The 10,844-nt window shown below is 49.3% G+C and overlaps 1 protein-coding gene and 1 non-coding gene across 2 annotated transcripts in view; one reads left to right on the forward strand and one right to left on the reverse strand.

The window, feature by feature from the left end:
• Window positions 1–4,313: 4,313 nt before the first annotated feature.
• NMNAT1 (nicotinamide nucleotide adenylyltransferase 1) overlaps window positions 4,314–10,844 on the reverse strand; it is a 43,437-nt gene continuing 36,906 nt past the window's right edge. Inside the window, exons 8-9 of the mRNA XM_015407667.1 lie at window positions 9,488–9,589; window positions 4,314–4,567 (exon numbers count right to left, since the gene is read on the reverse strand). Coding sequence (XP_015263153.1) covers window positions 4,517–4,567; window positions 9,488–9,589 — 153 coding nt within the window. The 3' untranslated portion in view covers window positions 4,314–4,516. The remainder of the gene's footprint in view (window positions 4,568–9,487; window positions 9,590–10,844) is intronic.
• On the forward strand, window positions 10,280–10,351 carry TRNAT-GGU. The gene has a single exon. It is a non-coding gene; the product is annotated as a tRNA-Thr (tRNA).

Genomic DNA, 10,844 nt, shown 5'->3' on the forward strand with positions numbered 1-10,844 from the left:
TTGGACTAGATGACCCTGGAGGTCCCTTCCCACTCTATGAGTCTATGATTCTATAATTCACCCAGGCTGGCTGTGGGCATGCCAGCACCTCTGTCAGGCAGAAGCGCCTGAGATCCTCCCCCTCCCCTTTTCCTTCGCCTGACTTGGAGGCGAAGGGAAGGGAGAGAGGGGAAAGAATGGATCCCAGATGCTTCTGCCTGTCAGAGGGGCTGGTGCACACTTCCAGTGATGTCAGGGGGTGTGGCATATGCTAATAAATTATGCTAATGAGCTCCTGCAGTTCTTTTTCTACGAAATGACCCCTGAGTAATTCTTTAATAAATTACTCCTACTATAACTACCAGTAATAAAATAATAGCCCATTCCAGATGCATCTGGAAAAGTGGCATCTGACTGGCAAAAATGGATACTGGATTAAAAATATTAGCAAAGTGCTACTCGATTTCTCCTTCGGGTGGTTGTATTTCTGTCACTGAAGCGTTTTTAGTCACCGTGGAGCTTCAGGCAGTTGATTAAATCTGTACCTGGAGATGAATAAAAACTACTGATGAACTTTAAAATAAGGCATGCCACTTTAAATTGGGTAATTTATATGTCACACACAGTACCATTTTAGAAGAGGTGTTCATTATTGTGTGTGAGAGAAAAATCAATGCCTTTTCCAAAATGGCTCCTGGTAGAAATGTAGAATAGAGCAAGAGTCCAGGAGCACCTTAAAGACTAATCACATTTGTGGCTGGGTAGAAGATGAAATTGAGCCAACTTCAGAGGACGGCGGAAGACAGGAGGGCCTGGCGGGAGATGGTCCATGGGGTCGCGAAGAGTCGAACTCGACTGTGCGACTGAACAACAACAAAGAAGCTTTTCAGAGGGACTGCTTGCTTCTTCAGACACTTATACCTCAGATATCTGAAGAAGTGAGCAACTCCTAAAAGGTAAACGTTCCCTTGCTCGAAAGCCAGTCGAGTCCAGACTCTAGGGTTGCGGTGCTCATCTCCGTTTCCAAGCCGAAGAGCCAGCGCTGTCCGAAGACGTTTCCATGGTCATGTGGCCGGCATGACTAAACACCGAGGCGCACGGAACGCTGTTACCTTCCCACCGAAGCGGTACCTATTTATCTACTTGCAATTTCTTGCTTTCGAACTGCTAGGTTGGCAGGAGGAGCAACTCCTACCCTGCCACAAATTTTGTTAGTCTTTAAGGTACTACTGGACTCTTTTCTACTGCCACAGACAGACTAACACGGCCACCCATCTTGATCTAAGTTTAAAATGTTTAGACTTGAGGCCAGTAGCACCTTAGAGAGCAACAAGATTTTCAAGGTGTAAGCTTTCAAGACTCAAAGCTCCCTTCATCAGACATGAGTAGGAATGGCTTCTAGGTAAGGTAAAGGTTCCCTTGCTCGAAAGCCAGTCGAGTCAGACTCTAGGGTTGCGGTGCTCATCTCCGTTTCCACGCCGAAGAGCCAGCGCTGTCCGAAGACGTTTCCGTGGTCATGTGGCCGGCATGACTAAACACCAAGGCGCACAGAACGCTGTTCCCTTCCCACCGAAGCGGTACCTATTTATCTACTTGCAATTTCTTGTTTTCGAACTGCTAGATTGGCAGGAGCTGGAACTAGAGATGGGAGCTCACTCCATCATGCAGCACACTCGGGTCTCGAACTGCTGAACTACTGACCTTCCACAGCCTGCAGTTCAGCGTCTTAACCACTTGAGCCACCGCAGCTCCATACTTCATAGCAGGCACCATCTTAGAAGAGGCCTCCCCACTCCTGTGTCTATGTGAAAGAAGGGGGAAATGCCTCTTCTCATACGACATCTACCACTTGCTGTTCTTATAAGTATTTCCAGTTAATAACTGACAGCTCTTAAAACGCTCCTGTCTAATCTATTAGGATACATTTTTAGGCAACCAAAAAGGCTGATCAAGTAAATGTTGCCTAATTATCTAATTTAGGAGTATCCATTGTCATCAAGACGGTATCTCAAAAGCATATTTTATCCTCTCTTCTTTTGGCGCAGAAATGATGTTTTCCCAAAGACATAATCTAGTGGTTCTTTACCAGATTGATCCAGTACAATTAATAAATTGTCATACACAAGTCACTGGAATCAGATACTTTTGTGTGTTTTTTCAAAGAATGGCAGGAAAAATAAACACTGTTCGCTCACTGTTTTTGTTGGGCAACTTATACCGATCCAGTGACTTACGCTGGTTGTTTCTTTTTTAAATTGATTGTTACCATAATCAAATAGGGCAGACATCCCTTCCCTTTGAATTAAAATTGGAAATATGCTTCACATTTGCATCCACTAAGCTACTTTACTGTTTGTATGTTTTTTAAAAAAGTTATCAGCCTTCACAGGAGCCCTCCCCCAATGTGGCATGAGTTTTTGTTCTGGGCATTCCTCCTGATTTAGACAGGAGGGCCTGGCGTGCTGCGGTCTGTGGGGTCACACAGAGTCGGACTCGACTGTGCGACTGAACAACAACGCCCAGAACATTGACTTCTGCAGTAATCCAACAGGGATACCAGGTAAACTCTCCTGTATGTTTGCATCAGGACCCACACACACCCACAAAAACAACAACCCAGAATTATAGGTGTGCAGCTTAGAACAGCCAGAACAATAAATCATGTGGAGATACAGCATATTCTGTTCTTCTGGTAGCCTCAGTTATTTAGCTCATTATTACATGGCACCACCTTTCTCAGGCCTCATCACTGGGCCCTGCCCCACAAATTAGAACTGATGTATAGAGCTGTCTTGTTGACCTCACAGAAAATCCCATAGAGAAATGCGGTATTAGCCTTTTGAAAGAGAGTCCCCTTTCCTATTGGTCCTATTTAGTTCTAAATACAGAGAATGCTATTGCTTCTCCCAACACACTGAAGCAACGGAAACCTGAAGCCGCTCATCTGTTGGCAAATTAGACTGCTGCATTATCAATTTTATTAGAGAAATTAGTCTGCCAATACTGATAGAACTTCCACACAGAGAGCTATAAACCAAAAACCTTTTTTGTGTAACCGAGGTGCCACCTAGTGGATGGCACGGTATAGCAGCTATAATCTTATTTCCGTGAAGGAATTATTTTAACCTTTCTCCGAAGACCACAAGATAGCACGAATTTTCTTCTCCCCAGTGCGAACGAACAGGCCTCTGAGGTAGGTTGGTCCTTAGACCGCATTGTGAGTTTCCAGCCCTGTTAGCATGCTGCAACCAACATAGATGGTAGGGTGCTATAAGATGCCAAGGAATGTGTTGCAGCAGAAGTTTTGTTGATTCGAAGCCTCTTGGAGCAAGGAAATTTCATCTGGAGTTCTCTACTCCTAAGGCTGCCAAACTCCAGGTGGGGCCTGGATATCTCCCAGGATTACACCTGATCTCCAGAGCATATGTGGTCCTTTACCTTTCCAACCCCCACCCTCCAAATCTCCAGGAATTTCCCAACCTACATTGGGCAACCCTATCCTAAATTGGCTTGCCAACTTCTAGGTGCGGCCTGAAGGTCTTCCACTTCCACAACTCAAGACTACGTCCAGTTCCCCTGGAGACCACTTTAAAAAGAGGATTAGTAAAAGGTAAAGGTTTCCCGTGCCCGAAAGCCAGTCGAATCCGACTCTAGGAATGTGGTACGCATCTCCGTTTCGAAGCCAAAGAGCCAGCTCTGTCCAAAGATGTTTCCGTGGTCATGTGGCCGGCATGACTAGATGCCGAGGCACACGGAACGCTGTTCCCTTCCCACCAAAGCGGTACCTATTTATCTACTTGCAATTTCTTTTGAACTGCTAGGTTGGCAGGAGCTGGGGCCAGAGACGGGAGCTCACTCCGTCATGCAGCACTCGGGTCTTGGACTGCTGAACTACTGACCTTCCGGTCTGCAGCTCAGCGTCTTAACCACTTGAGCCACCACAGCACCTAAAAAGAGGATTCGACAATGGCTACTAGCCATAGTGACTAAAGGGAACCTCGTGTTCAGAGGCAGAAAACCTCTGAATCCCAGTGCTAGGAGGCAACCACGGCCACTGTGCCTTCTTGCTAGCCCTTGGTAGTAAATGGTTAAGCCAGTGTGAGATAAGATGCTGGGCTAGATGGACCACTCATCTGATTCAACAGGGTTCTTCTTATATCCTTAATAGTATGTGGACGTGGTCGCCGCAGGGAGAACACTGAGGGTCCCAAAGCTACTAATAACTCCAAGGATTGATGCAGTTAAACCAAAATCAGCACTTCAGCTCTACTTTTACTCCTTTGATAATGTGAGCAACAGCGTTCAAAGCCTAAAAAGGGATCTACACTTGCAAGTTGCATTGCTAGAAGTTATCTTTAATGTATGCTGGTAACAGTTACAGTGTTTGATCTGAAGATCCTCAGGAAAATACAACCGACAAAACATTTGACTTGTAAAGCTGCCATCTTGATCAATGCTTCTGAATTCGAAGCCTACGCATTAACTCTTCCACAGAGTTGTATAGTTGCCTGCCATGTGGTGGCCTCTGGGGTTTGCTTCATGCTCTCTTGAAAACCTGCTGGCTTACTTGGTCTTCACACCGGAGTTCCTATAAAGGAAGACACATAACTGTTGCATTGCATGCCACTTGGATTAGGTAATTAACATCACACTATTCTCGGGGGAGGTATTGTGACTTAGAGACAGAGCTCCCATTTTGCATGCAGAAGGCTGCAGATTCAGTCTCCAGCTAAAGGACCTCTGGCAGTAGCTGTTTGCCAAGATGACATCATAGTAAAACTGCTGCCAGGCAAAAGTCAAAAAGAACTACCAATGGTCAGCTATATATATATATATTCACATGACAGCGGGGTGGGGGAGAAGACCGGATAGAGGTTTATAAAGTTATGCATGGGGTGGAGAGAGCTGACAAAGAGAGCTTCCCCCCCCCCTCCTAAAATACTATAACTTGAGGGCATCCAATGAAGCTGATGAGCAGTAGATTCAGGACGGAAAAAAGGAAATACTTCTTTACACAACAAGTGATTAAAATGTGGAATTTGCTGCCAGAGGATGTAGTGATAGCTACAGGCATAGACAATTTTTAAAAAGGATTAGAAGATCCATGGAGGAAAAAGTCTATCAGTGGCTCCTAGCCATGATGACTAAAGGGAACCTCCACGTTCAGCCTCTGAATCCCAGTGCCAGGAAGCAACATCAGGGGAAGGCCCCAGCCTCTATGACCTGTTGTTGGCCCTCCAGAGGAACCGGTTGGCCACTGTGTGAGGCAGGATGCTGGATGGACCACTGGCCTGATCCAGCAGGGATCTTCTTATTCTTAGTGGATTTTCTAGGTGGGCTAGATCTAGAGACAGAACTGAAGTTACCCCCCCTCCCCCATACACAGAGTGACTTGAAGATTTGGATATCATGAAAACATTCTAACACAGCTGCCGTTCAAAGGAAATCTCAAGTGAAGATGAATTTTTAAAACGTGAGAAGCAACTGTCGTCTTAATAGAGGATTATCTAATCTGTATTATTTCCCCCTGGTTATGGCAACCAAGACACAGGCCCTTGATGTAGCCTGAACTCCGGTAAAGTCTCTTGTCCAGTACAGCAAAGGACATGCGACTCATAGAAAGTGGTCAAGGTATAAATACAGAGGTTATTTGGTATCAGAAACAAATCTGGCACCCAGATACGAAGCCCATGGTGCAGGATGTTACTTCTGGACATTCAGTGGCTTCATTACTGTTATGTATTAGGGCTGGAACATTCCAGGACTGTCTGCCAAAAACTGTCTGAGCTTGGAGATCCAGAACAATAGCCCACCAGGAATCTAAATGTTATGTACGCGGACTGCCACCAGGGGTCTTGTTGTGAAGTGTGTCTTGTTGTGAAGTACAATGAATGCGTCTCAACGCATGTCATGGTCTGAGTTCTCCATGCGTCGAACCCAGTACTTTACAGTGGCGACGAGGATGGGATCCCGATGAGCAGGCCAGGCTCACCTTCTAGCACAGCACCAAGCATTGTTCCAGAAGCACCACACCGCTCCCGAGCAGCACCACACCATGCCAGGCACTGCTGAACACCGCTCCCCCGCTCCGCACTAGAGCCATAGCCTCCGCTCAGGGACACCTAGAGGTTTTTGACCCCACTCATCCTGAGCTCTGGGATTTGTGGACGGACCAGCTAACCTGCCATCTCGCCTTCCATGAGATCACCGATGCAGGCAAGAGAAGGGCTCTCCTCCTTAGCTCTTGTGGCGTGCACACCATCCGGCTCGCAAAGAGTCTCCTGGCCCCGAAGGCGATCCTCAAGTGCACATATGAGGAGATCTTAGACGCCCTGACCATGTACCTCACGCCAAAGCCGATGACACTGGCCAAACAGATGGAATTCCAGGGGCATATCCAGAACCCCGGCGAGATGGTCGCCGCGTTCATGGCCGTGCTGCGCCAGCACGCCATGGAGTGCAACTTCTCCAAGGTAGAGGAGAACCTATTGACCCAGTTTGCCTGTGGATTCAGTGACGTGAAGCTTCGCAGAAAGATGATCAGCACATCTAACATCAAACTTAATGAGGCCCTCCAGCTTGCCATCACACACAAGGCCTACCACCATGACCGACCACCGGCAGTGTCCCATGTAGTGCTCCCCGAATCAGTGCCCGAAACCTCAGACAAGGACGATGTCTGTCTGGTCCTGCACACCCCACTGCCGGAAGCCAACGGGATCCACGAGAAGCTCCGGACACCCCGGTAAGCCAACTGGATGTTTCCCGTGTACCAGCTGTGAAGAGGCGCACAAGCGCAAGTCATGCAGGTTCCGGGACGCCAACTGCCACACATGTGGGAAACAGGGACACCTCACCCACGTCTGCAGATCCAAGGGCAACCTGAACCATCCGCCACAGCCACGCCGCCAGGCCTCCGCACACTACGAGACCACCGAGGGCACAGACAGTCTCTACCTCCTGACCAGCCAGCCCTCACTACAGGTACTACGCCGCCTCCCCAACTTGCCCGCAGCCCTGAAGATCCAGGTCTCGATCGAGGGCTCCCCCTGCCAAATGGAAGTAGACTCAGGGTCAGCGGCTTCCATCATTTCTGTGGGAACGCTGAACAGACTTTGTCCCAACGGCGGGCCCCAACTGCGACCTTCGCCCTTGAGCCTAGTGGACTTCCAGAGGAACCCAATTCCAGGTGAAGTTCCAGGGTTTTCAGGGTTTTCCGAACTTGATAGTAGTGGAGGGAAATTTGGTTAGTCCATTGGGGCGTGCGTGGTTTGCACTGTTGGGCATCACAGTCGGGGGGGGGTTAATAAATGTGTGCCGTGGGATTTTGCTGAGGTTTGCGAGGAGTTCCCCACGGTATTTGATGGGGCTCTGGGTTGTTACAAGGGACCCCTTGTTTCTTTGCAACTTCAAATTGCCCCCATCTGCATGTGTTTCCACCCTGCTTGCTTTGCAGCCTAAGATTGATGCGGAGCTAGACCGTTTGGTGGTGCAAGGGGTCCTAGAACTGGTCTCCCATGCGTTGTGGGAGACCCCATTGTAACCTCCATAAAGCCTAAAAGTGACGTCCACATCTGTGCGGACTACAAATGCACTTTGAACAAGGCCCTTCCCGACCATGCCTACCCCGTCCCGGTCGTGAGTCATGTGTTGGCTTCCTTAGCTTGAGCTAAGATATTTGGAAAGTTGGATCTCGCACAGGCATACCAACAACTGCCCATAGATGAGGCAACAGCGACGGCCCAGACTATTGTAACACACCGGGGAGCTTTTAAGGTTAAGAGGTTACAGTTTGACGTAAGTGTGGCCCCGGGGATATTTCAGCAACTAATGGACTCTTTGTTGAAAGGAATTCCTGGGGCGATGCCATTTTTGATGAAACCGTTATCGCCGTGGCCACCCCAGATGACTTCGCCGCCGTCTCTGCACCGTCCTACGCCGTTTCGACTCAGCGGACCTCAAGGTCAAACGGGAGAAGTGCCTGCTTGGGGGTCCGGAGGTGGACTGGAGGCCCCCAATCCCACATGCAAGGTGAAACTTCAGGCGTTTTGGGGACTTCTGAACTTTTATCACGCCTTTCTGCCACACAAGGCAGCAGTTGCAGAGCCTCTTCACCACCTCCTGGATAAGTCACGCCCTGGTCGTGGGGCCTGAGGGAGGTGGCGGCATTCAAAGGGGTCAAGGCACTACTCATCTCCAATGAGGTGTTGGCGCACTTCGATGAGTCCCTTCCTGTCATCCGCCGGATCTTCGCAACCCATGGGCTGCCGGACATGATTGTATCCAACAACGGGACTGCCTTCATGTCAGTGGAGTTCCAGGACTTCCTACAGCGGAACCTGATCCAGCACGTAAGATCAGCGCCATTCCACCCCGCGACCAACCATCAAGCAGAGAGGATGGTTCGCACAGCAAAAGAGGCCCTCAGCCGGATCACGGAGGGAGACTGGGAGTTCGGGCTTGCCCATTTCCTACTGACTCAGCGGACGACACCCAAGCCTGTCACCGGCCGCTGCCCAGCCAAACTGTTGATGGGCAGGCGTCCCCCGATCCTGTTGGACCGCCTACATTCAGACTGAGCACCGGACTCAAGGCATCTGATGGAGCAAAGGGACACTCCCTGGGGGTTCTTCCCGGGTGACCCTGTGTTCATCCGGAACTTTGGGAGAAAGCCCTCCTGGATTGCAGGCCGGGTAGTCTGAGTCACTGGCCCAGTTTCTTATGAGGTCTCTACAGAGGACAGCCAACTCCTAAAAAAACACATTGACCAACTTTGGCTGAAGAGCAACCCCAGCTCGAGGGCCCAGGACACTATGCACCGCTGACCAGCACTCGACCCGAACTCCCCCACACAGGGGGCCCAGGACACTATGCACCACTGACCAGCACTCGACCCGAACTCCCCCCACACAGGTGAGCCCCCACCAGTCAAGTCCCCGGCCACACCGCCAGAACCCAAGGAGCCGCCACCGCCCTCGCCGCAACCTGAAACAGTCAGCCGTGCCAGCACCCCGGCGTTCCCTCCGAGAGCGCAGACCCTCCCCCGCCTATCTTAAGGACTATGTAACATAGGTTGGATCGGGACTAAGGGGGGGAGGGGTGTTATGTATGTGGAGCGCCACCAGGGGTCTGCAGCTAAAGCAGGAGCTTGGTCCTCAAACACAAAGGGGACCCAGGATCCTAGTCCACCGAGAGTTCACCAATAGCCCCTTTGGCGGGAGATTCAAACCCTCCAATGGGGACAGAGGTGTGCCGGATTGAGTGTATATAGTTGACCACGCAGGGCTGTTTTGTATGTCTTGTTGTGAAGTACAATAAATGCGTCTGAATGCATGTCGTGGTCCGAGTTCTCCATGCGTCGAACCCAGTACTTTACACTAGAGGTGACCAATGAGGAGGTAATGTAGCCTATCCTTGGGAGTAGGGTATGTTTGTTTCACTGCAATGCATCTTGAACCCAGTATTTAAGAATTACTCAAAAGTCTGCCTTAGTTGCAATATTACACACCAAATAGAGTTCATCTCCTTCAATCCAGTGACTCCAGCCTCTGTTTTTCTTCTCTCCCGTCTGGACACAAACAAGCTTGTCACCGTCCCAGGTAACCACACTCTGCATTGGAAAGAGAATTGCATCAAAATGTTACCAACTCGCTTCTCATAGCGTCTGTTTCCCAAGTTACATATCTTCCTCTCCGCTTCCATCTTGTCTGGAAAACCCTTTCCTCTAAAGGCAGTTTTAAACTTGAGCTTCCCCTACAAATGTAGCTGAACAAACCCATAGCAAAATTAGCTAAAAAAAGAAGCAGTAGTTCAGTCCGCCAACCCAGATATTACTGATCGATATCCATAAATGGCAGGGAACCAAGCTACAAAAAGCTCGAATCAATACAGAATTAAACACATGCTGGAAAGTCAATGAAGTGTCTCTTCTCCAGGTACCGCTACAGCTATCAGGAGCAAGCCAAGATCACCCCATCCTTAGCAGCCCCCCATCTGAAAGTGTGATTATTTTAAAAGCGTGGACAGGCTCACGGAGGGACAGGTGGTCTGCGGTCTTTGGTTGCTAGTTTGTACGTGCCTGGACTCCTTTGCGCTTGACAGCTGCAGAACAAATCAAGATTTAACTTGCAAGTCTTTTTTTTTTTTTTGCAGCACTGTTGCACTGGGGGACATTAATTCATAGGGTCGCCATAAGTCGGAAGTGACTTCGTGGCGCTTCATGCACACGTTGGATTTCAGTATTAGGAAGTATCCTTACCTGTTGAGTTGCTACAGTAACTGCCAGAGTTATGCTAAGGGAGGGGCTGTGGCTCAGTGGCAGAGCATCTGCTTGGTATGCAGAAGGTCCCAGGTTCAATCCCCGGCATCTCCAGTTAAAAGAAGCAAGTGGTAGGCGATGTCATAAGAACATAAGAACATAAGAGATGCCAATGTTGGATCAGGCCAAAGGCCCATCCAGTCCAACACTCTGTATCCCACAGTGGCCAGAAATACCAGTGCCATCAGGAGGTCCACCAGTGGGGCCAGGACATTAGAAGCCCTCCCACTGTTGACCCCCCCCAAGCACCAAGATGACAGAGCATCACTTGCCCCAGAGTCCCTATCTATACCTTGTGGCTAATAGCCACTGATGGACCTCTGCTCCATATGCTTATCTAATTCCCTTTTGAAGCCGTCCATGCTTGTAGCCACCACCACTTCCTGTGGCAGTGAATTCCAAGTGTTAATCACTCTTTGGGTGAAGAAGTACTTCCTCTTATCCGTCCTAAAGGGGAGGCATTTAAACTTTAAACCCCTTTCCTTCTCTTGCAGAGTTTCATCATACAGATGTGGCCTGACTCCAGGAGGGGAGGGGGGGGGTTTAA

Source organism: Gekko japonicus, unplaced genomic scaffold (genome assembly GCF_001447785.1).
Source record: "Gekko japonicus isolate JY-2015 unplaced genomic scaffold, Gekko_japonicus_V1.1 scaffold1533, whole genome shotgun sequence".
NCBI lineage: Eukaryota > Metazoa > Chordata > Lepidosauria > Squamata > Gekkonidae > Gekko > Gekko japonicus.